Here is a 27,992-nt window from a genome sequence, read left to right as displayed (position 1 = left end):
ATCATTGCTCCTTAGTTACTGTAATTGGATATATAAATAAGAGAAGTTGTTGAGTGAAAAAATTACGTAGTTCTCAGAAGAATTGATGTTTAAGAAATTAACGGTTTGTAAACGAAGGTATAAATAAATAATATTTACGATTCAATGTTCTGTTATAGATATTGTGGCTCAAGAGATATTTATTAAGAACCAGTAGTGTTACATGCTCCCGTGTGAAATTGCGGCCTTCCCACACATTTTCAATTTATAAATGTGCTTTAATAACAACTATTTATAGGTACTTCAATATATTTAAAATCGCTCCCCGGCTTACCCTTTCGGGAAATGCCCAAACAAACTAGAACAAGACAAACTCTCAAGTTATAGATTACTTGGAAAAGACAAGTATCACGACGCTATCCAATATCTTGTAATTAAAGATAAAGATGCTGATAGTTCAATGCTCAAGCTAACCAAGTGGTATTAAGGTCTTGTCCCCTTTCCTCATTATTAAAGTTATAACTTAAAACACCAAACAGGTTAAATAAGTTAAAGAATGGCAGTTTTTACCGGAAACGGCAGAAAACTGTGCACACTAGAAGTAAATATCGAATGTTCTGAAATTAACCTTCATTAGGCCACTAAACGCATCCGTAGAACTTTGATTCTTTGACTCATGAACTACGATTCCTCGATTAGATAACACCAGTGCATTGATTTTGTTACCCAATGTTGCGTCAATGACTAGAGGCATACCACCGGGCCAATCTTCATCGTCCATTAGAAGGCAATTTTTACCATTTGCGCGTTATTTGCACTAACATTACAGTCTCCATAAATATAAATCATCTTCCTGATAATATCGATAGGAGCAAGGATGTTTACCCACACCTATTGGATCACAGAACTAAAATCTTTAATCCGCAGCTGCAATACACATAGGTCCTACATAACTCGCTATTCATTAAAGGCAAGCTTCATTTTTCACTGCTCGAATCAGCTAATCATGCATAATTGGCAGCAGGTACAAAGCGTTGTGTGGTAAACGTAGAGAAAAAAGAAAGAACACATTGCTACTTTCATGCTAGTTACCGAACTCGCATTTTCTTTTAAAAATATTGGGAAACGTTCTCCTTCAAAAACACATATATATGAACGACCAACAAACGACTGCGTTCATTAATTTGATTCGGTTCAGCATACCGTCTAATTATTTTGCAGAACTGCATATAAAAGAACCTTCAAGTAACATCGGCACCTCTGGCAATCCTGCCTTATGTTTGACATCACTTATACACAGTTGATAATCAGTTAGTAAGTGTCTCGCATTCGTAGACAAATCAATCAAGAGATACTTATATTTACGAATGTTTTCTTCCCAGGTTGTGGTCATGCACAGAAAAGAGAAACAAAAATAATCCAAGGAATAGAGGCATCACTGTTTTATCCATGGTCAGTAAAATTACAGACAACGAACGAAACCCACACGTACCATCACTGTGGTGCAAGCTTAATAGCCGATAAATTTATTATTACTGCTGCACACTGCATCGTACCAGGTGATGATGGGTAAGTAACAACAGATAAAGAAATCATAGACAAAGTTTATTTTGTGCGAATATGAGCGTTTAGCATTATATGACAACAAAAGTCATATGGAAGAAACACTTTTATGGCAGGATGTAGTAACTTAATTGTTAATTACTTAGTTGAGGTTACACGCTGCTGTTTGTTTTCTATTTTCTTTCTTTTTCTCCTCTCTCTCTCTCTCTTTCTCTCTCCTCCCTATCCACAAAAGTTGTATTAATTACAAAAGAATATTGTGCTTCATTACATAATCCTCTGTTTCTTTATATAACTAACTATAATTCAATAATACTTACTAAATGTATATCTAACACTCTTGCTTTTCCTATACTACTATTCCTGCTCGCCTTGAATCTCGGGCCCTAATAAGGAAGCATAAATATAGAAAAGAAGATTGGTTCAGAAAAAGTTTGAAAATACCCCAAAGTTCTTACTAAATTATTTACCTGATAATGCTTAAAGAATGATTAAAGACCCTGTTTTATTCTAAGAGAAATGATTTGCCAACCATGAACTTGTGATTATTAGGAAACGAAGAAGAGTTTCCTAACGGACTCTTTCATTTTGTTATTTCAAAAATTGTTTTTTGAAAGTACTTCTGTTTAACTCAGTACGTAGTAACTCTATTTTACTGAATCTTACAAAATATATACCCTAGAGAACAGTACAATACGATTTCATTTGAGTAGATATTACACATTGCAGTATCGTTAAAAATGCCTCCTACAATGCAATTTTGTCACAAAAAAACGAAAACATGTATGTGATATCATTGAAAGGTCTTATTTGTTCTAAATATAATGATGTAATAACCATTCGTCTAATATAATTAGAGTACGAGTATGAATTTATGCCATGTGTTTTGTAAAAAAATAAGTAACCAATTTCACACTAGTTAAAAAATTATATTGTCAGTGATGTGGCTAAATGGAGTAAATTGATTTTTCTAGTTTACAGCGGATCGAGTCAAATTTATATTTTAGATTTATGCTGTACTACTCATTTCAGGAAACAGTAGTTTTAGAGAATTCATATGTCCAATAAATGGAACATTCAACAACGAAATTAGTATGGTAATTATCATGTGTATCTATCTATCTATCTATCTATCTATCTATCTATCTATCTATCTATCTATCTATATCTATATCTATATATATATATATATATATATATATATATATATATATATATATATAGGTCTTTTTTGATTTTTCAAAAAAGAAAGGTTAATAGTATAGAATATATATTAACTTCCACATCATATTCTCGACGTACCGGCAAATTTTGTGCACCTACAGGGGTAAAAAGATACAGAAAATTTCGTATTAAGAAACATTTCTAGAACATTCCCGAATTTATCACAATTTTTACATATGGTACAAATGTATTTATTATTGTTCGAAGTCCTAATTTACTCTGTAATCACATACGAAAATGAGTTAAAGGTAATTATTTTATGAGTAGAAATTACCTTATTTCCTTTAAACACAATGTTTTTGTCAAGGACACGCTAAGGACAAGGACAAGAAATATTACTTTATAAGTTAACAATTATTATAAACATTAAAGTTAAATTGAAATTTTAATTTGTTCAATGACGCGTAAAAATTATTTTTAAAATAGTAATATAAAATAAATTTACGGCCTACCGTACAAGTGTTTGATACGTCCTTATTTGGAGACTTCAGAAACGTGAGTTACAGAGATTATTTTTGAAACACGCATTAAAATATATCTACGTCAATTGTACTAACAGCATACATAATTATTTTTCAAAGCTCTTGGAATGGGTACACGAAAGCACAGTTATTAATATAACCCGTAAGTACTATGGACCGTCTCTCAGACCGCTGCTACTTTTCGTATCATTATATTTTCCACGGTCTCACTACTACAAGTGGATCTTTTCGTCTACCTTCCTGTCTAGCAAATGGTTACGTATTGTGAAGTGCGTGTTATAATTGAACCCCTGTACGCTGGCGCTGGAGGGGTCGAGCGGTCTCACAGACATACTATAGTAGTTACGTGAGTATTTTGCTGTTCAGTTGTCTTTCGTTATCTACTGATTACTAGCAGTTTTGTGTCTTACCGCGTAGCACGTCTTGCACCACACATCAAATAATGACCCAGAGACTGGAAAACGTAAAATAATCATATTTTATAACGAGTAAAGGCGGAGTGGATACTATAGACAAAAAATGTACAGATTACACATCAAGTCGTCGAACAAGACGATAGCCATTGACAATTTTCTTTATGCTGGTGGATGTTGCGTGTGGTGTCAATGCGTATGTCTTGCATGAAGTCCACGCTAAGTCCGCAGTGATGACAAGACTCAATTTCATGAAACCGTTCGCAAAATGAATTCTTAGGCCTCACATAGAACGTAGATTGTTCATCAGACATCTGCCACGGGAGCTGAGTTTTTCAATCAAGAGCATACTACAGCTTGAAAGTGAGTTTCCCCCATCACGCACAAAGAGTTGAAAAGGAAAACACAGTCTTCTGTCCACTGAGTTGTAAGCGGAAAGCAAAGATATTCGTGCCAGCGGTGTGTGGTACCGATTTCCTTACAGTGCAGAAAAAAAGATATAAGTGCCTACCTGAAGAAAGCACATGCTGTCAGAAAAGTTAGTAAGGTACTTTCGTTACCGGCAAAACGTATTTTCTTTACTTTCGCCATCATAAAAGAACTAAAATAAGTTTTATTCATTACCTTTTCACTACAAAAATATAACAATATAACTATAATAGTACCTTCTTGTAAATTTAAAAAAGCTAAAATTCTATGTTTTTTCTCCGATTTTCTTGTATATTTTATTCTCAGTGCATCTACAAGAACACTTTATCTTAAAGTAGTGTTATTTGGCAACAATGTTGCAAATTTTGACAATGCTCTATTTCTTATTGTTTTAGAAATATAAAGCTTTTTTTACATCGTGAAATTACAATGTTTTATTTTTCTATATGCAAGTAAGATATGTAGGATAGCATTTTAAAAATATGCAATAAAACTACTATTCAGAAAATGCGAAACAACAATGCGGTCTGACAGACCGTTCCATAGTAGTTACGTGATTATTTTCGTCCATAGTACTTAGGGGATAACGGTCTTAGGAAAGTGTCACATAAAATAAGATCAAATTATCTGGGAAGCCAGGATATTAGTGCAGAATTTTCGTTAAATTACAACCAATGCAGAGCTTAAGTAAAGTGGAACTGTGAAAATGGCAAATTTGCAAATAAAACGTGTGGGAGATGTCCTCAGATGATATCAACATCTTTATACCAAACTCCTCGGAGGACCAGTAGCATCTTCACTTGACCATCCAAGAACGACCTCAAAATACGAAGTTTAAATAGTGTTTCTTGTTCTTGATTTTAAGGTCACGAGCTACTTTCTATGATAATTATACTTGGAAAGTTTATATATAGCTTACGTTCCGTGTCTTAATATACCTACAGAAACATCCATAACTGTTCATTGTTTTCCTATTGGAAGAAAAAGGTTTATTTTTTTTTAATTTTGGAATTAAAAGCTTTTATATTTTTTTCTTCCAATATTACATAGTGCTAATCCTATGTGATCATTACATTAGTAAAATAAACAGAAATATATTCAATTCTTTTAATCATCAGGAAAGAAACTAATAATCTACACATTTCCATTTATAATTGCTTTGATTTAGAAATTATATTGTAAAGCTAGTACTGAATTAATTCAAAATTTAGGAAGAGGCATTATTGTTTATACCTAAGTATATCACAAGTAAAATACTACTTACTGTGATATATTAAGTCTAAGTTCTATTCTAGGAAGATACACGAAGCATTTTCTGAAACAATAGAAATTGTGTTCAATGTCACAGACATTAACCATACTGAACACGCTGTGTGGAGGAAACCCAAAAACATTATTATGCATGAACAATATAACAAGACAACATATGACAATGATATTTGCTTGATAGAGTTGGATGAACCCATTTCATTGAAAGATCTAGCACCAATTTGTTTATCGAAAAGTAAGTCCAATCAACAAAATAAATACAGTAATAACTAATTATAATATTAATATACAATATGCATGGTTATTGGCATTTTTGTTATTGCTATTATAAATTAAGTGTATATTTAGTCATTAAGTAAATTTATTATACGTCAATTCTTTATCAGATAGTTCTAATTTTAGTTCCTTTCTGCAAGCTGGATTTGAACTCTTTTGTTTATTGAATTTTCCACGATTTGTTATTTAATTAATTGTATAATAACATGGAGATATTTATATTGTTAGCATTATTATTTAAGATGTACATTGTAAAATATAAATGTAAATGTTGGTGGAATGAGAACAGGTAACTTTAAACAGCAACTCAACAGATAGTTTTAAATCAAATAAACTACAGCTTAATATACATTACTGGTTAACAATGATAGCGAACATGTTGTTGGTATCATCTGATTTTTCAACAGTTCAGGTATATATTTTCCATATGCAAAACTTAAAATATTGTATTGCTACATATAAGTCTACATATTCGTCTCTGGAATGATGTGTATTATGGTACCTATTCTTGTAAGAACAGAAGAGGTAAATTGTTCATTTGGTTTATAAAGTACCTATCACGCAGTTTTTTTAATAATCTTTAAACGTTCTTCAAATGGAAATTTGTTATTGAGAAGCATCACAAAGCGATAATGTACGATCCTTATATATGTAAAAGTGACGTGTAACTTTATATGCAGACTACACTCTTGTGTTTGAGGGTAGTAAACATGCTTTTCTGCGTGAAATGGTAGCTCTACTAATACCCCGTTACTGATCTTTATCAGTTTAAAGAAGATTTAAAATGATTAATTCAAACACATTTGAATAGGTTTCAGATTTAGTAAAGTTTGTTAATCTATGAACTGAATACATGCATTTGAAAGTATATTATGTATAAACGGAGATAACCAACGTTATTAAAATAGTAATGACTTCTTTTCATCAGCTCTTCTGATTAACTTCCCTACGAAGTTTAAGTGTGTGTCAAATTGCTTATACCTGTTCCCACAAATTCTAAACACATTGGATTCTTTTAAGTGGAAGTTTTTCAACGTTGAGTACACCATTAGTAATATTTCTCTGTTTCAATATGTTACATAACTATTTATTAGCTTGATTTCTAGGCATCTCTGAAGAACGCGCAGTCCTTACTTTGACATGTACAGTGATTCAATTATTAATTATTTAATGCAAACTGAATGCATGATTTTTACTTCTGAGAACACTTACAAATTTATATATTCCGTTGCCCCGCAAAAAATTAGTACTTAGAACGAATTCATTTTGAGAGAATTATGTGGTGATGAAAATATTACATAACTCATGCATACAGTACAACAAATATAGACAAATATAGAACGAATTCATTTTGAGAGTATTATATGGTGATCAAAATATTACATAATTCATGCATACAGTACAACAGATATAGACAACGGTCATTATAGATTACTCCTAACAAGTTCGCTCTATTAATGGGGTTTCTGAACATACTCTAGAGCCTTCTACGTAAAAGGTTGTCCAGATTTCGTTGAAGTTGGTTCTAGAAACCTCATTTTGAACTTTTCGTAGAATGTTATTTTTTTAATAATAAGATCATAATTGTTGGCAATTTTGTATGCTAATAATAATTATTCCATTTTTCAGTTTTCTCTTCAAGTCAGTAAATAATGTCTTAATTTAACTAGCTTACATGTGAGTGTAGTGCTACTAATGATCGAGTTTATTTTCTGTAAAAATGTAAACATTTAGAAAAATCTCCTAAATGGTATGAACTTATATTATTTTAGTATTGTCGTATTGTAAATATTCATTTGCGTTAATTGGGATAAATATTATTAACATAATCACTCAGAACTTTCAAGTATTATTAAAGATAGGCAGATAAATTCACAATCTTATATATATTTGCTTTCCCATACATTTTAAAGTAATTGCCGTGGAAACAGGCGTGAGAACCTTCATTTCCTTAACGTCCTTCATTGAGGATAAGTAGTAGATTGTCTCTTAAAGAGAAGTCACTTTTGCGTAATATTTAGCAATTTTGCAGAAGTAAGGTATGATAGACAAATGAATTTTAATTATTGTAGTAAAGTCAAAAGAAAATATTTATCTGAAATTATGGGAGAAAAATTTACCAAATAAGACAATTGGAGAAAGATCTCAAGTGCAAAACTAACTCTAAATTCTTGTGACAAAATATGTTATTATTTTATGAGTGACATAACTTGTTTCATCGGGTTGCTGATTAGTAAATATTGAACACTGTCGTAACCTGAAACATTGTTTGGTAAAGAGAATCTTCTATTATTATTATTATTATTATTATTATTATTATTATTATTATTATTATTATTATTATTATTATTATTATTAATATAACATGAACAGTTTAATTTTTGATAGGGGCTATATGTCTGGAAAGGTTACATGAAATAGGATGAAGTATTACTATTAGTTAAGTACCATAGAAGAATTACTTACTAACCAGATGAGTTGTGCAAGCTGCTGGCAACAGACAGAAACGTCACGTGAAACGAGATTAGGAGGTCGGTGCGGCCAGAGTTGCATCATCACGTGGCCTTAGTAACATCAGTTCTAAATTGAATGTATAGGCAAATGAACATATAGGAGGTGGCACTGTGTTGTTCAAGTGACACCATTCACTTAATGCCCAACTCTCTTCTGAGTGGCTAACAGCTGAAAAATCATTTTGAAGATGAGAATGATAGTTTCTTTGAAACATAGCACCCAATGTAACATTTTGGAATTAGAAAGGAGACTCTTGCGGTATATACTGATTATCAATTGACGACAATGACCAATGTTGTGCTCATCTAACCTATGTGTTGAAGGAAATCCTCGCATGACGAATGGCAATCTTTAAATGCGTGTCCCTTAGGAGTTTTATATTGTACAAATTACTGATAGTACTCAAGATGCCGGTGCAAAATACTAGAAAATAACTACTTGAAATCTCACAGCTTGTACAGAAACATTTATGATGATTACCATACAGCAGTATGTGCTGCACCGTAAGACACACTACTGTGACTAAACAAGGATTTCTCGTTTCTACTTTTCATTGATGCACTGATATGTCAGTTTATACTTGGTGAGAATTGATGCTCTGCCGCTTTAGTGGATACTTCACACGCGTATTACTTTCTTTGAATTATCAAACAGGCACATAATTGGTCGTTTATTGGAAGGTGCATCTGCGAAACATTTCCTAACTCAAACTCCTTCTCATGCATTCTTCCAAAACATAAGTTATTTTCTTCAGTGTCCTAGTAGTTAATAATACTTCTGTCTCACTCTTGTACAGATTCCTTGCCTCAATTATTACTACATGTCACCCAGTGGATGAAGTGCTTGGCTGTTTCGTTTTCTAGTTTATTAAAACTAATATTAAGATTGTGTTTTTTCTCTCTTGTCTTACACCATATATTTATTCTAAGTATACAAGTAATGAGATTAACGAATGTGAGCAAATATTGGCAATTGTCCTGTATTATTCCTCTGTAAAGTGAGTAAATGAAATAGGATCAATTTAACAAGTAAATATCAATGTACCAAAGTAATGTAACTTCATTTACATCAATACGCAACAACCAACACTTTTCTACATAATCGTCTTTGGTATTGAGCCCCTTATCATAATGGAGACAATTTTAATGTTTTTAATTTTTTGGTAAAGTTGTACTCAATACCGCTAATGACTGAAGAAATGAAGTTACCTCTTCTTTAAGCGTGACATCACTTTTGAATTTTTTCCCTGAGAAATCTCTTCAATGGTGGGAAAACGTGAAAGTCACTAGGCAAGAAATCCGTACTGTATAGAACAGAGGTAAAAACGTATCAGTTGAAACATTGCAATTCTTCTTGTGTTGCTGTACCGTAGACTGAGCATTGACCGTAATAAACACAATCACTGCAAATAAAAATCCACATCCGTTGGTTCTCATAGTGTGCCGAAGTTGTCTCACAACGAGTTTCTACGGGTATTTTCAACTCGTTTGGCATTCGTTAAACTAAAAGTAAAGCATGGCAATATCAAATACCATTGCACTCATTCTCCTAATACGAGACGCATCCAGAAAGTAAGTTTCCCACGCGTCTCATAGCTAGGAACCGTATGTTGCGCGAAGCGACTGCATATACTGAGAGAATAAGGTTCTAACATGGCGCATACGCCAGTAGAACTTCCCTAATTCTCTCAGTAGCGTCGTATTAGTGATTAAAGATTAGCGTTTCTATTCCAGATCCCGCCGCGTGTGAAGTGCGAGCAGTGATAAAGTTTTTGAATACACAGGGCATAGCACTGATTGAAATCCATCGTCATCTGTATCGTTGCAAAAATGTCAATACTAACCTTGTGCACCTTGCTTTGTGCTCTAGGATCAGTTGCTTCAACACAAAGCTTCTTGATCAACAGGCACTCCGTGACAGTGGTGTGCAATAAGGATCGGAAAATCTTCAGGAACTGCTTACTCATGCCGTTAGGTCCATGTACCTGGCACAGCTAACGATGGATTTCGATTGGTGCTATGCTTGTGCATTCAAAAAAGCTATCACTGCTCGCAACTTCACACGCGGCGGGAGCTGGAATAGGAACGTCCATCTTCAACCACTGCCACGACGCTACTGAGAGCACTAGGAAAGTTCCGTTAGTGCATGTGCCATGCTAGGATCTTACTCTCTCATGTACACGTAGTCGCTTCGCGCAACACACCGTTTCGTAGCTATGGGACGCGTGGGAAACTTACTTTCTGGATGCGCCTCGTAATTAAGTCTGACTTTGTTTTTCTGTTTTCTAAAATATAATTGGAGCCTGCCACGTTATGACTAACGCCTGGGTTAAAATTTCTATACTCAGGCAATAGTTCAACTGAGAAAAATGTAACCATTTATCTGATATCAGCTAAGTAAATCCAGAGTGGTTTTCATCCCTTTCTCTTATACATTTGTGTCAAAGTTTCAGGAAGCTAACCTGCAGAGCCCTTCTTCTTAGCCTAGATGAACAATGATAACTTCGTGTAGGGGAAGTTTAGAAAATTCTGGGAAAGCTTCATGTAAACAATCAAAGGTAAAGCGAGCCTTCTCAATTTTTTATTCAAAATTTTGTTTGAAGTTGTTCAAAATCAGTAACGCTAGTCCATTGTGATATTTATAGTCCACGTTTGTTCTTCCCATGTTGAACATGATCCGCCCTTTTCTATCAGAAGGCTTACTCCATTGCATTTCCAGCATATCCTATGACACTGCAAGTTTCACACTTGAAATGGAAGTCGTAATTTCGAAGAATTATCGGTAAAACTACATAAATGCAGCAGAACAAGGCCTATTTTCGAACGAAATAAGGAAGCTAGGTAACAGACAAAGACATTGTTGCCATAGTGGGCTGTCTATGAGTGGCGTAATGAGCAATTGTTCTTTGCTTTCATTCAGCAGCTTCATAGCCTCACTCATTACCTTCAGACGAGTATAATATTTGTATTAAAATGCATGTCTTGTCACGAGAAGTGTCTCAATAACATTGGCAATTATGTTAGAAAGTTAACGTTAGTTTAGTGTTATTAGCTACTTTAGTGAATGAGCCTTTTCTTTAATATTTCTTTGTTTTTTAAATATAGACAATCATTCTATTTGCTTTCTAGACGCTCCTCCTATATATATATATATATATATATATATATATATATATGTGTGTGTGTGTGTGTGTGTGTACGAGAAAGAGAGACGATGATGTAGTGAGTTTTAATATATATTCTTTAAACAGGTTTAAATTACATAAGTAAAAGTGGGAGAATATTAGGGTTTGGATTCACAGAAAATCCTAAAGCCGAAGTGGACCCATATTTCTTACAATCAAAAACACTTCTGGAAGTGGATCTTCCTATCCTAGATCTCGAATATTGTCGCACACAAACTGGATTCGTGGCAGAAGATATAACTGGAAACATGCTATGTGCTGGGCTTAGTGAAGGTGGTAAAGACTCGTGTAAGGTAAGTTAAACACTACATCAATAAATATAAGTATAAGAAGTAAAATGCCTATATCATATAGGAGCGACATTTGAAATATATTTATGGTTAGGACATAACAAAGAAGAGAGAGAGAAAAAAAGACTAGGAAACAAACAACAAGTTCCTTTGAAGTTCATTTCAACTTAAAATGTGAGTGAATGTCTTGTTCACACAATTTTAAAAATGTCAGAAAGTAAGAAGAAGGACTGAAACTTCACTGTTTTACATTTACAGGGTGTGCACTTTATTCATCTACCTTAGAAATTAAAACAACTGATAACAAAACATTAGTAATTTGTAATAATCTGCATATTATTAAAACCTGCGCCTGGGAAATTAATTACACATATATTGTTATAAAATCATAATCGGAAAGTGTGTTATTTCCGGTAATAATATTTCTCAAAGAAGTAGCAAACTATGATAACTGCTATGATTGAGTTTGTGTATTGTATGCAGCTTAGGTATTCAATGATTTTATTTAGCTTCAACACACATCATTTTCATCCTTTTGTATATAGAACTTCTATCAGACACAAATAACTATAAATAAAATTACTTACTGAAATAGGTGACCGGGTTATAAATATTTGATATAGATAATCAGTTGAGAAGGACCATTTGGTTTTAAGACAAAATGACTGCCGGTTAAGTACTATAACTTCAAACTTCAGTATTTTGTAATTATTGTTTTTTTTCTTTAAAAAATACTCTGAGTCATTGGTAGGACGTTCACTTCTGGTGCGTGTGACCATAGTTTGATCCTAGGCCAAATAGGTTTGTTGTGGAGAACATCGTGTCTTTTTTTCTCTTGGGGTACTCCCTTTTCCTCCAATATTCTTATTCCAGCGGTTGTTCTAACATGATTTACTTTTATTAATCATTCATTTATCTTAACATAAAATAAACGTGGGACGTTAAAATGTAAAACATCATTTTCATTTAATTTTATTTTCAAATTTACACTAGACAACATACAGTTTGTAATGATATTTACGTATAAGAATTCCATAATTTCGTCATTTAAATTTAAAGCAAGTATTGATGTTAGTTAAATTTTGGTTACACTAGGTACTATAACAATTGATACTATTTTATATTCCAATTAATTTTTACTATATACAATTTTTACTGAAACTATGAACCTGCCTCTAATGTTATTAAACATTTATTACCGAAAACAGTTGGAAAACAAAGAAAGGAATTCATAAGTTTTGTTAAGAATTGTGTATCTTATTTATTATATAAGTTAATATATTTTCAACGATGTTGGCTGTCAACATGGCTATTTATCAGCAACAACAAATAGCAGCTTTTACAGAAGTTAAAGAAAAAATATATCTACTCGGCTGGATTAACCTATCTCTAAGGCCAGGACTAGAAAAAAATATGTTTGCCTCTGCTGACTTCACCTAATACATTTCTGTGAAAGTACAGTAGAAAAGTTAAGAGAATATGTTTCGTATTTTTGGTAACTTTTTTTTATTATGGTCATGAACATGATTGTATTTTCGTGACTATTTTTAGACAGCTACTTGAGATTTTGATCAGAGTGGAGGCTCCTGTCCACCTGGATAGATAGATAGATACAAATACTCCATTGGAATTGGTATATTAGTAGTATTTTAAGTGTAATAGGACATTACATCGAAACATCTGTTAGGTAGGGGTGTTCCCACGGGAGGCAAATGAGGATGATCCCAAAACAACTACCGAGCCAAATCAAGTTACTGTCTGGGTATTTGAAGCGTTCTCAACGCGTTTTTATAGCTCATGCGTAAGCTTGTAATACGCTAACCATATATTGAAATGTGGATGGTTAATTTCAATGCGTTACAAACGTGAAAGCAATAAAAACGTGCATAATACTTAGGTTGGAGCGTATTTAGTGGATTTTGGAATAATTAACCGCCTTCTCTTCCGGAGTCAGTTAAAGATTTCCAAATGAAGGGAAGAAAAAAGACAGAAGTGTTGCCAGGCAAGGATTTTTTTGCAAGAAACAGCTGCTGGGAAGATGCTTTGTGTAGAGTAGTGGAACTCTGCTATTATAAAGTATGTGCGTGTATAACAAAATAAAATGCACTAAAATACATGGAAATTCCGGAAAAAAGTAGCTAACCACAGGAAAGTCTCTATAACACAGTAGTGTTACTTGTCGTGATTCATATGAATGGTCTCGTTCGCTGAGGCGTGTAATGGATCGGAAGCGCATCTTTGAACAGCTATACACCTAAACTGGAAGGCATTAAATTTAAAAGTCGTTCTAAATGAAAATGAATACTTATAATAGAGAAAAGAGAAATGATCATTCTTCACAAGCGAAAAATAAGATTTAATGACTATATAAATTTTAAATCTGATTATTGTAAAAAATCCCCCGTTTCGTTTTGAGAAGCGGAATTGTCGGAAACGTTGCAATAAATGTTTACTCATGTTTAATTATTAGTTTATACTGAATTTCTTCCCTCCGAGTTAAGCTAATATCCAGATTAAGTATTTTATGGCTAAAGAATCGATATTTTTATATTAAAAGTGTATTACATAGATAAAGAAATTTTGGAAAGGCTGAAACACATTTTCAATTAATTCCAATTAGGTTTAATGTACAGATTTTTGACTCCAACTTAATCGAATAATGACATAACGCATAAAGAATCGGAAAGGCTTCCGTGCTTAATAGAGAGAAACGATCTAAATCGTCCAACGATTTAACAAAAAATGTCCGGAGAAACGAACTACCAGTAAGGACGATTCCGCTAATCTCAATACAGTGGGGTGCTTTGAGTATCGCAACCGTGCTACTGAAATATGTCAGCCTAAAAACAAAAACCTTATATCGAATATCACCAAAAATATTAAAATAAGGAAATAACTATTTTTCAGAATTTATATAAGTAACTTTTCAATCCAAAATAAACTAAAATAAATACTATAACAATTTATTTTCTTTAACAACTTTAAGTAAAAATTGAGGTAAGTAATTGTAAGAACAAACACTTTTTAATCACGCTACATATAATTCCACTCCAATTCAATTCATTAAATAATAAACGATTCCGATAATTAATAATTACTAATCTCACAAGAACTTAGCGAAATTTATAGTATAGATTAGAATAATTTAAATGCTTGCAGTGTCAATCAGAAATCTCTATGGTTGCACAAACTTAAATGTGAAATATATATATTCCTGTTGATCAGTAAGCCAATAGTGATCAGACGAAATCAAATTATTTTCTTAAATCAGTAACCAAATTACTTGATTTAAAAATCTGCTAATTATCTTTTTCAAATCACTTACTACGCTCAACAACAAGAACAACAAAATAAAAAAATAATAATAACATGAGATGGAAAATTGGTCACAATTAATTTCATTAATCAGCAATTTAGCTTATTGTTTTTAATTAACTAATTGTTTTCCTTATTTTTATAAACGATTAATTTAATGCACATGAAAATAAATGAATTGTGTTTAAGTAATACTCTCATAGGTCAGATTGGGACGCTGACTTCCAAATCTACAATTCTAACCAATTAAATTTTCTATCGGGAAGCGATTGTAAACTGAAGATAAAGAGATCAATTAGATCCAACGAAACTGATTTAATCCCAGAAACCTGATCAATGAAGGATTACGAAAATGTACAAAATTGAAATAACTGCCAACGAATACTTTCACCGAACAGCAATAATCTTAGGAAGTATTAAACTTTTGGTTGACATTTATACAAAAATGATGCTAAAATAATTAGTAACCAACTTATGTAGGCGAAGAAGAATAAAATACCCTTTATCTGAAGCTAACAATCAAACCAAATCAAAAATATGAATTGAAAGTAAACCCACAGAAACTATAAATTAAAACAAATTTTAATGGACCAATTCACGTGGTTAATTTAACAATATTAAAGATAATCAAGTTAGAATGGAACATGACCTGCGACAACCAATAATGAGACTAATGAAGTTGATAAACTTTAACCTTAAATAATTTAAATAAGTAAACTAAGGTTCAACCAACCAAACTAAAAGATCAAAGAGCTCCGAACTTCAATAATATAACTGGAGTACTAAACTAAAACGAAAGAAACCTTCAAGCAATAAAACTAATGTTGTGAAAGTACTCGAAACTGTAATACCTCAAACGGAACACTAATCTGAAACTAATAAACCTTCAATAGATCAAAATAAATACACAAAAATACTCGAAACTGAAACAGATTAAGTGGGCCGCTAAACTAAAGCACACAACTTTCGAATCTGAAACAACTTAGTGGGATGCTAAACTAAAGCAAAAATCTTCAAATTAAGCAAAAATTCTCCAAACTGAAGCAACGTAAGTGGAACAAAAAATTAATAAAAAAGGATCCGTTTTACAAACTGAAAGAGTACAAACTTTAAAAACCAAAGAGGAACTTTAAAGTGAAACAAGCGAAACTAAGTAAACAAAAGCAATTTATTCTCTAATAGGTTAAATCAAAAGCAAATTTTGCAAAATCAGGAGCTATTTTGCCTTAATAGCAGAGAACAAATTTTTAATGCTTTTACCAAAAAAATAAGCATTAAACCACAGACAGAAAGATAGAAATACAAAACTATAATATTTTTCCACTTACCCAAACATTTTAACTGCTGGGCCTTGTCCACCTATCTCCCCAACGACCAGAATTTTAGATGAAAATATAGCTATCTTAATACATTCAAACAGAAGGAAGTCCAGACGAAGACTAATCCAAATATTTTCATAAATCCCAAGGTATTCAAATACAGATCCAAGCCGACTTTCTATTTGGTTTCTGCCGACTTTCTATTCTTTTTGTTTCTTTATTCTATATAAATATAAAAAAATCCTTTGTTTTCATAATAGTTTCAAATAAAATTATCTATTCTACACCAATAGTAAAACGTCACTCTTCAATCCTATAAAACTCCACGGTTATTGAGTTCAAACAGCAGATTAATCCGAAAGTCGGGAAACAAAAATGAACATCCATAGAAATTATTGTTACGACAAGTCCAAGTTTTCACAAATTTGAAATTTGAACATTATAGAAATTCTTCTCTTTCCTCATATATGAAACGTCATTGTTGATGCGTGTATACTCTTATTTTAATACCGAATCATACACCTGTAACATGAGTGAATCATTACATTTGACACTTACAATTCAGGGTCAAAATTTCAAGATAGAACTTCATCTTTCCCCTATTTAAGAGTGAAGTTTTCGAAAAATGTTTAAATGTATTTTCAGTTAATTTTAATGGGAACTTCTATGCTAAGTTTTATCTTCGAATTCTGAGATACTTTGTTCTTTAAAAAGTTTCAGAACCAGCTTAACCACATCAAGATACATACTTAGAAAAAAAACTCTTGCCTTATCATTTGTAGAGTTTCTTGTACAGATTTTATGTTTCTAGTAGTGTGGTCAATGTGTTGATGATTTATTTTTCCTCTTTTATGTAACAATATGAATGAGAAAAAGTCTAAACGATGGGAACGCATTATAATATCTCAGAAATTCCCAATTACAATAATGAATCCAATACTGATCATTGTCATAAACAGAAATACATCATTGAAAGCACGAATATAATTGTCGTAACGAATAAATGCGCTTACACACACACACAAACACGCACAAACACTTACACCAATCATTATTTTTTGTCGCCGGCTAAAATGTAGGCAATATTATCCACATGAGTACTTCATGAGCTCTTGTGATAAATTTTAGTAGTCAGAGCAGGCCCGTATCCACGGGGGGAAGAGGGGGCTTCCCCCTTAATTTTTCTTGGCCCGCCTAAAATTTTTATGGAAGGCTTGCAAAAAACTCGATTAATTCTATGTGTAAACACTAAGAATAAAATGCAATATAAAAGAGACTATTCCAAGAATTTTTTCCATTTTAACTATTTGATGAACATTTCTAAACATATTTTAAAGGAGTTAAAGTAAAGTCTATCAATCTTCTCGAATCTCAATATGAAATGACTCAATACATATTGAAGCATGTTTTTACGAAAAGAAGGAATATGTTCATAATATTTCATGCCAAAGTTGTAATAGCGATCTGGAAGGTAGGAGACGAAGTATGAAGTGCTTGCTGCAAGCCAAATCATAAAAACAGGAACAGGAAAAAAAGCGTTTATCTTTTGTTGATTGCAGTAATGGCGGTAGGTTATTGTTATTCTATTGTGTAGTTGTAGTACATACATACATTGCAAAATCCTCGTCAACAGCAAACCTTAGATTAACTGTGGAACAATTAGTTGTGAATTGATTTAAGAGCTCCGAGTTCCGTTAAAGGTGATTGATTCTAGCAGAGTCCAAATTACTGTGGTGTGATATGTTAAACAAGAACTGTGGTGGAACATTCGCCGAAAAAGTAATGGTTATAAGGTAAAAAGTAATGTTTGTTCTCGTAGAAGAATAAAGTTAAGCTAAATTACCTTAATTAGATGAGCAACTGAGCAAGTGAACATATTTAAAGTTTAAGTTAAAGTATTAAATTCCGGGTTGTGGAGCCAGAACTAGTAAACATTTGCAAGATTTGGAGGAGAAATTAAGTAGCAAAATGTTTTGTATTGTACTTGGGTGGGGATCTCGTGGAAGTAGCTAGTTTTCATATAAAAACGTTGTAAATTGGAACTATTTCTTAGTCGCGTAGGCGTAATAATGTTGTAATTCAACATGAAAGAAGCAGTGATGCTTTTACTCGATACTAGATTGGTGTAGCGTTTTACTTACATTGAGAAAAATCCGTTCTTCGGACAGTGGTATTTTGTACAAATATACGGAATCCTCTTGCTTACTACAAAAATCAGAACGGAGCATACGTTATCCGTATGCTACATAGGCACTACCCTCAGGTATTACATCATGGCATTGCAAGATGTTTGATGCCTAACAGTACACACAATGTATATTACCTTCGTCAGCTATATGTTATATACGTCCATTTGTATGTGAGATCCTGACCGCCTATATTGTTTCATACGGAAAGTATGTATAGATGAAACACTTATACAGAAAGTATTATAAAACATGCGTTTTCAGTTATACGCTTGCTGTACGTTAAGTACAAAAACTACATGATTTACAAATGTAATTACGATATTACGTATGCTGCATACATTGTTTTCTCAGTGTTTCTTTGAATATTATAGTATTTTTAAAAAGCTGTTTTGGTATGTGCTCTCTTGGTATAAGTGTGCAGGTGGTTCATTTATATAAAACGAGTTTAATTTAAGATTTTAAACAAGCACTTAGTATAAATATTTAAGAAAAATACAACTGTAATTGTACACAAGAGAATTATTTCAAAGTTACCCGTCCATCTAATTTTCAACAAAAAACATAATATAATCTACAATCATCAATTTCTACTTAAACTTTACTCATTTTATGTTCTGTTACGTTGCCTCGAGTGAGTGAGTACGGGGGAGGAACCACAATTACATATGGAAATCCATTATTAACCTGGAGGAGACTGGCGGGCTGCGCGGAGCATGGTTGTGGGTAGTGAATGGGGAGTGCGGAGTTGAGAGGGAAGAACGAGGGAAGCGACAAGCCGAAGTAAGGTGGGATAATGCACTACTAGGTTACTTAAGTTAGGTTATGTCTACTTCGCACTTACCTTACTTAGGTTTGTTGAACTCCCCTATCTCAAGCAGAAACTCGTGAACGATTCTTGGTGATCTTTGTTTTTTCATTCATTAAGCCATGAATATTCTAAAGATTAACCTCATTATCAACATCATGTTTTACAAATGTTAGTACTGTTAATTCACATCTAGCGCAAAGACCCTGTACTCTTCCAGGCATGTTTACTCGAAAATTATCCACAATCCAACGTCAAGATGTCTGTCAAGCCTGATGTCAAGAAAGCCAAGCTGGGCGAAAAATTTTTTTCACTATTGAATAACGTTTTTCTATCTGAATGCAGATCAGGAAATGAAATTCATACTGCACCTTAAGCACAATTTATAATTAATAACTTATCATTGTGAAATGGTTACTTGTGGATTGGAAAGTTCAAAAGCGGTCTTTCCTTTTTTCACTCTTCACACTCGTCGATGCAGTTATACTTCAACTGGACAATGAATCAATCCGAAGAAGCATATATACCGGTAAATTAAATAAAAATTACAACTTCACCTATTAGATGTCAACTGTTTGATGACGTTTGACCGAGATAGCTCTGTTGGACCAACTCTTATTACTTAAATTACTTTCGTTCAAGAGTTATCCTGTAGAGTACCGATTACACGTAATACAGTGCTAACTTTGAGACGATAGCAAAATAACTCTATTAACAGATTCAGCCGCGACAATCTATCTATCTACTGTAAAAACATAATTTCCAAATTCACTTTAGTTCGACATGTGGACCGGCAAATAAATTTAAGTCCCTGTTACTCATTAGATTAATTTTTCATTAATGAGCACCAAAGAAATAATTGTTTCTAAACTTACTCTATGGATTGTGGAACACGCGTTCCCACCAGCTCTCAATTAACTTCAGTATATAACCAACTAGATACATTTTCTCGTTTATAGTCCTATTTCTGCAAGATCTTTCTTAGTATTGGCCTTAAATGTGCGTGTAGGTCATGCTAATAGGCATTTTCTGATTGGATTTCCGGTTAATACCTTTACAACTTTGGTGGTTTCCTCTATTCTGGCTACTTGACCTGCCTACCATACCACTTACAGTTAATGACCCTAATATTCTATGGTAAATGGTATAAAGTACAAAGTATGCAGTTCCTCGCTATAAAGTTTCCCCCCACCATTTTAGTTTATCTTGGCTCCATTATTAGTCTCAGGAGTTTTTCTCATATAATTTCAGTCTGCGTTCTTCCTTCGCAGAAAGCAACCTTGTTAAGAAATCATGCAGCACAACAGACTATATTGTCGTTATATATATAGCTTGAAATTCTTCGACATAATTCGTGACAACAAAATATTTTTAACTGAATAATAATACCAATTGGCTACTTTCAATCTATTTTAACTTCTTTGTGGGTACGATTTTTGTCTCATAACACTGATCCTATATATTTGAAAGGATAGTTTGCCGAAATTATTATTTGATATTTTGACGCATCCATAATTTTCTGTATTATGATCCTGGATAAATTCAATGTATCTAGTTTCTCTAGATTTACTTCACAATCCATATGTCTGTAAGCGTTTAATGAGATCTCTGTTTTTGTTTGTATTGTTCTCCTATTATTCCCTATTACAACGTCACATTGGTCATAACCAAGTAAATATTATTCAAGTCTAGAACTTGGTTGCTGTCTTTGGTTTCCCTTGTAGGTACTTAACAAAGTTGAATAATAATGACAACAATGCATCTCCTTTTTCCCAGTCATTGTTGACGAGAAAACTCGTATGAAAGTATTTTCCCACTCGAACGTTACTTTGACATATTCATTTAAACATACGCTAATTAATCTAATTAGCTTTTACAGTATTCTAAATTTGGTAACAATAATGTACAATGCTTCCTTTCTAACCAAGTCGTAGGCCCTTCCAAAATCAGTAAATAATTCATGTACCGGTGTAGTGTGTTTCCATTTATGTTCGAGTATTTGCCAAATAGTAAATAATTGGCCAAACGATGATCCATTTTGAATAAATGCGCATTGATAATCTCCAAGAATTTCATTCCATATGAGATCAATCTTGGTGATAGAATGTTTGATGAAGAAAAATGCCTCGATAATTATTGCAATCAGTGTTACGTTTCTTGAGTGTTTCTACAGTTGTTAATTATTACCACTGTTTCAACAATTCCGTCATGTTCCACATAGTTTCCTTATATTGTTGAAGTTTTCCTTTTCAGCTAAAATTTACTCATCCGTAATTTCATTAGCAAAAGATTTGTATTTCTTTAATTTTTGTATAGCGATTTCTACTTCTGTTAGTTTAGGCTTTGAAATCGTCGGTTTTGTAGTGTACAATTACACTTTCTTCACTACAGTTACTTTCTGCTCCTTGATAAGCAAATCGTGAAGGAAATATTTATATCTATTCAAGATACTATCTCTGTCAGTGAGCATTGTGTAATATTCATTACAGGTTTGGAAAAATCAAGGTTGCTAACAAAAATCCAACTGACCAAAGCATTATATATATATTTTAAGAGTGTGTGTCTATGTTACAGATTCGGCTATGTACCATAGCCTTCTTCAGACACAGCATGAGAGAAATATCCAATTTTGATAGCTTATATACAATCTGAATGCAAGACACGCCCACGTAGAGCTTGACTAACTATTGAGTGTAAAAGCACTATGTTTTCAGGTGGTTTTTTTTTTACTTACAAGATAAGCTCAAAGTCATACAGAGCCATATTCACGGAGTGAGGAGCTTGATAATCCATCGAAATGTTATGTTGTGACAAAAAGAAAGAAAAATATAGAAAAAAGAAAAGAAATCACACGATCCTTTTAATGGAGAACATTATCTTCGTGCTGTTTCCCGTTGTTCGAGATGCACATAACTGGTAATTTGCCACGGACATCGTCATGTACACAACAGGGAACGTATAAATATTAGTTGTTTGTAACTCGTAAGGAACAATTCTACGACAGTCAAAGAAGAGAACAAAGGTTACTTTGAATTAGCAACGCTTGTTAAAGTACACGTTTTTCTTTTACTTAGGCGAATTTTCTTTGGGCCTTGACAAAGCTTAAGTGTTTTGAGTATGTGGAGTTTTCCTATAATTTCGACCTGTTCACTATACATGTGTTTCATCTTCTTAGACTAGTGTCAATAACAAACAACATTGCCCATCATACTACTTCCCACAAGAACAGACTTAAATGAAATTAACGTGATATAAAGACTAAAGAGATGATGGCCCCCTACCCATTCAAAGATGCACACTGTGTCTAATCTGCTCCATATAATGCTAGCAAAAGCACAGCTGGAGGCCAGCACACTTTAGCCAGACAATTTGATCCTCTCCTTCTTCTTTCTCGCCTTGGTATTATTATTATTATTAGGAGTATATGTTCCTTTCTTTGCTGATCTGTATGTCGTACTTTTCAGGGAGACAGTGGAGGACCATTGATGCTTAAAAGTGACAAATTTGATCTGAAATTTTATCTCTTAGGTAAATTTGAGTTTTCCTTATATATCTTTTTTTGCGAAAGTAAAGTTTTAAGGGAAATATTACGTTCCATTTACCTTTTAAATTAATTTTAACACTAAGTTTTGCGCTATGATTTTCTAAACCTGGATGTTTCAATGATCTACAGTATTCGCTCATTGCGTTCATTAGAAATAAAAGTCACAACAGCAAACAGTGATCCTTGAATTATTGCAAAGTGAGATTTGTAGTCAAGAGTTCTATTCCAGGATGAAATATTTGTTTCTGATACAAGCCACAGTAGTGATTAAGATTATGGTATGCCTTACATGCAAACTCTAGGTGCTAAAATCTTATATTAAGCTTACGTCAAACAGCAATTATAAAAAACGTATGTTGCTAATTATTTCCCTTAAGGTTGTGTATCTAATATGCCGACATTTCGCAAATACATCTACTAATTTTGACGGTAATATTTAAATTAATCTGTACCTGAAATAATAGGTTGTTGGAGACAATTATTGCTTAGCTTACTTACATCTCAGACAATTTATAGAAACCATCCGTAACAATGACATTGAATATTGTTTTAAGAACTTTAAACATAGAAAATAGGAATTATACTTTAGAAACGAATAAACTACACATATGTTAGAGAAGCAAAAATGCCACAACACCTTGATGGCTGTTAGATTAACTGCGTAATATTTAAGAACATAATTTACAAGTTAATTTTAAAATCTTCAAATTAACATTAAATTTTCAATAATTCATTACAAAGTCTTTATATTATATAGTGGATAATAAGCTATAATATTAGTATTCGTTGATCAGAAGACAATAAATTAATTAGTTTTCATTAATTTAAGTGACTATAAAATAGAAGGTAACAAAAAAGTTCTTGTCGTTTTTGAGAAAGGAAAAACAAAGAGCAATTCAGTTAACACTACTTACCTTTAGGCTTGAGAGTAATCTGCGTCAAAATTCACCACTTTTCCCAACGCTTCTACAACTGCACAGTATTCTCGTGATAAGTGTTAGTGACGTAAAGAAGCTAGTGAATGCCTTCCGTGGTTTGTCTGATATTCAAAGGATCTCCCTTAAAGGTTGTTGACGAGGTAATGAAATAGATGATAGTCCTTTGGCGCAATGTCCGATGAGGTTTTGGCGTTTCATATCCCCCCCAAGTTCCTAATGAGTCTTCCTGGGCCTGTTTGCTGCATGATGCGTGACATTGTCGTGCAGGAACAACATACCCTTGCAATTCCTCAATGCCTGATACTTCTGTCGCAAATCTAGGTGCACTGTTTTCAGCTGCTGGTTGTTGTCAACAGTGATTGTCTAACTAGATGGAATGAGCTCATAATGCACTACTTGTTGCCAATTCCACCATACAGACATCATAATATTTCGTGAGTACAGAGGTGCTGTTGAAGTGCGAGGAACAGGGTCCCGTGGTGACAACCAAAGACTTGTACGTTTCGCAATATCATAAAGAACTCGGTCCTTTTTGGCAGTGAGCAAATGATACAAAATAGGTGTGTTCATGTGCTGAGTGAGCAAAGACAAACAGCATGTCGCTCGTTGTTCCTTATTGACTGCCGACAATGTGTGGAATTCTCACTTGCTTAACTTGTTTGACTTTTCTATCCAATGCAGGTACAGTCTGATTGTTTCAACGGAAACATAGAACGTTTTTAAATCCATCACACTTTAGACTAGTGTAATTATGCAATATTGTTTTCAGGACTTCATTAACCAACAAAGGTAGTCATACACTGCGACGTTCATCCTACCAGGTCACATCTCCCGAACGGAATTTCTGGAAGTAATGACGGAGATGTATTTATTTACGGCATTCTGCCCAAATGTCTGCCATATACGACAACTTGCTGTGGCAGCTGAAAGGCCAACTTCAAAGTTGTACAAAAAAGAAGAAAAAACAGAAGAAGCTTCGATATCTCCATTCGTCGTTGACACTGGATTTCCTACGATTGTTGTATGTGAGCAATTTACCTGTATTACAGAAGGTCGATGATCATAGTAACTCCTCATTGCTTCGTAGCTACCTGGTTTATTTTATTTTTTGTGTATGAGCGCATGACAAGTGGGATGTCATAAAATGGCCAAACCTTTTCCGTTAGTTAGTAAAAAATTCACTTCCTTTCTTTTGTAGTAACATTACAAAAATATTTAAAAAAAACAATACTTGCGTAGTCTAGAAAACAGTGAGCACTTTCCACATGAGATCAAAATATTGTCCCAAAATGTCAAAGTATATGAGACACAGTGGTTAAGATTAATGTCATTGACAGTTGATAGTTGAAGCTAACAAATTGACAAAAATACTGGAACAGTACATTTAGACCTAAGGTATTGCAGTGTAAAGAAGAGTGATCATTTTGCAATACATTCTATGGGGTAAATGCTGCGCAGAACAGAAAGTAAATGTATGATTTTTATAAGCAAGATACGTGATTGAATGAAACTGAAAAAATACAACTTCTTCGTTTTTGGTTCGGAAATTTCGAATGTAAATGTTTCTCGCAGTAGTTGATCAATAACAGTAAAAGGAATATTTTTCTAATGAAAGTTGAACGAAATTAGCTTATAATTGGTCATCATACCACCAATGACCTAAACCTTCATACTCAAAACGTGATATATCATTTGAATAAAGTTGGTTGAGTACGTGGATTTCTTTGCCAGATAATCTGACTCAGAAATATTTACTCGATCGAATTCCTACTGGAACCTAAGTAACTTAAAGAGTTTCAAAAGCGGAAGATAAGAATGATGTGAAGTGGATAACATACGACAACAATGTACAATAAAGATTGTGTTGAAGTGATGATAATCTACAAAACCTATGACAAAATCACACTGAAGCCCAGGATTGTTATGCTGAACATTTATTGACATTGTAATTGCACAGGGATTCACGGAGTTAGCTGAGTAGAAGATGAACTTATTCCATCGTGTACTATCGACAATTGGTTCGAGTACACTTGCTAATTACAAAGAGACGGGGAGAATTAGTCAAGAAGAATAATATACTACCCTGACGAAATCTTACTACACACATTTTAACAACTTGTTTGAAATTAAGAGCTTTGCTTGGAGTTTTAAACTATCCACCTATAGCCCGAGTCTCGTACAGTCAGGCTACTGGTTGTTTCCATTTTTTTAAAATTCTCTGAATGATGGAAAGTTAGTGTCAAAAGAGACCTGTCCAAATTCTGTGTTGCTATGTTGTGGTCTGAAAATACTGAAGATCTGTAGCGCCAAGATTATGTGTTGTCGCAAATTAGCAGGTCATGAAAGGAAAAGGCTTTAGACGGCATGTATTCTCCAGGTAGACCTCCAAGGGTCCTTATTTTATATAAAACGTTTGTGATATGCTATACCACATTATTTCATAGTTCCAAACTATGTTGTGGATAAATATGGGAAGTCTTATAAAACGACTATGTCTGTCTGTCTGTCGAAAGGTTTCATAGCGAAAACGGTATGGCATATCGGGAAACGGTTTCTTATATTCGAGTCAGCGTCTCAGCTAAACTGCCATCTTCATCTGCATCTCTCTACTAGAATCCAGTAAAGAAATTTACTTCCTCTTCTAATTTAATATTGCTCTATGGTGCTAGAATACTAAGAAATAGCGACAAGCAACTGGGGTCAATTCAGTGTCTCTACAGTAGGTTCCTTTTCTTCTCTTAACTTTATATTCAAACTTCAAGTAGTCGCAATCAGCCATTCCGGTTTCAGCATAGATCACCATAGAACAAAATGATTGTATATGGGGAAAACCTCCTATCTGTTATCACTTCAGCGTCTACATTTAATATTCCATTTTCCGAGGCATCTCACTATTTAAACTGGAAGTCTTAAAAACTTCCTACTACTTCCAGTTTTGATATTTTGTCCCTATAGTTTAAATTTTCACTTTACTTTTGTAATGTGAGACAAAATATACTTGTTTGAACTCCTGGAATATAATCAAACTTATATAACTTCCTGCTGACAAAACTTTGTGAATAATCTCTTGCTTCTTTTTTCAGGAATTGTTTCGTTCACTAAAAACAAATGTGCTTCTGCTGAATATCCAGGAGTTTACACCAGAGTTCCAAATTATATCGATTGGATAAATGAACATTTAAAGAAAGCTGGTGCTAAAACGTGTAAGGATTCCTAGGATCTTCGGTTTCTGAAGTGCTCAAACTTAAGAGTTATTTTCATTTTAATTTAGTTACTTTTATGCTCTAGAAATGTTGAATTGTTCTGATATAGTATAGATAGTAGATTAACAAGCAAGTTATCTTAATTTTAAAGTGTACAGGGTGCTCCGGAAGTGGGCGTATTTTCCTTTAGTTTCAACAGTATAGTGTTAGTTGTTGTAGAATGTTTGTACACAGTTACCTTGAAGCCTTAAGAGTCATAAACATTGGTATGATCACCATCCATGTCGTACCACAGCTGAATTTCGCCCCAAGTTCTCGCAGATGTACAACCACTTCCAATCCAGCTGCCAGGGAACGTCTGATTCAGGTAATTGCGAACTTGACGCAGAATTCAGCTGTCATGACATGGATGGTGATCATACCGATGTTTATGACTCTTAAGACTTCAAGGTAATTGCGTACAGACATTCTACCATCACTAACATTGTATTGTTGAAACTAAAGGGGGGTATGCCCATTTCCGGACCCCATGTACACTGAGAAACTATCTATAAGAATCAATATACGTAGCTAGCTAGCTAATGTCCATAGTTATTGCATGTTAGGGGGTAGCTAATGTCCATAGTTATTACATATTATCTTAATATTGTAAGACATTTCTTGCTGAAACCATTTCTTAACATATTGACAGGAAACTTATATTAATTATTAATATTTTTCAGAGGTTTATATTATTTTTCGATGGATGACTATTTTTGTACATGTATTATAAAACCAGATATTTAGGTAAAAATAAATTGGATTGTCCAGGTGGCGACATTTATGGTATGCATTAGAAAAAGTAGGGACAAAATAATTATTTGATAAATCTACTTGTATATGAACATTTAAAATGTGTGCCGATATTAAGATTGATATAAGGGAATATACTTACCATTGTAAAATTACGACTATTGCTTCGTAATTTTTCTGTTTTCACAATTATCATTATGTTTTATTGCTCTTGAAGTCAAAATATTCCTTTTATAGTTCACTTTATAATTGTAGTGTTTTGTT

The 27,992-nt window shown here is 33.3% G+C and overlaps 1 protein-coding gene across 2 annotated transcripts; it reads left to right on the top strand.

Moving 5' to 3' along the window:
• The first annotated feature begins 25 nt into the window (after nt 1–25).
• LOC145684775 (proclotting enzyme-like) lies at nt 26–27,865 on the top strand. Of its 2 annotated transcripts, none has more exons than XM_081757147.1 (6): nt 26–103; nt 1,362–1,548; nt 5,386–5,594; nt 11,400–11,626; nt 22,716–22,779; nt 26,817–27,865. In XM_081757147.1, exons 3-6 carry the CDS (start codon nt 5,489–5,491, stop codon nt 26,948–26,950), a joined length of 531 nt encoding a protein of 176 aa, XP_081613273.1. In that variant the 5' UTR covers nt 26–103; nt 1,362–1,548; nt 5,386–5,488; the 3' UTR covers nt 26,951–27,865. The 2 variants fall into 2 exon arrangements, with proteins under 2 accessions (XP_081613273.1, XP_081613272.1); XM_081757146.1 differs by having other exon boundaries at nt 26–117.
• Nucleotides 27,866–27,992: the final 127 nt, after the last annotated feature.

Source organism: Thermobia domestica, chromosome 5, assembly GCF_964235325.1.
Source record: "Thermobia domestica chromosome 5, izTheDome1.hap1.1, whole genome shotgun sequence".
In the NCBI taxonomy this organism is placed as follows: domain Eukaryota; kingdom Metazoa; phylum Arthropoda; class Insecta; order Zygentoma; family Lepismatidae; genus Thermobia; species Thermobia domestica.
This window is presented reverse-complemented; position numbering and strand designations above follow the sequence as displayed.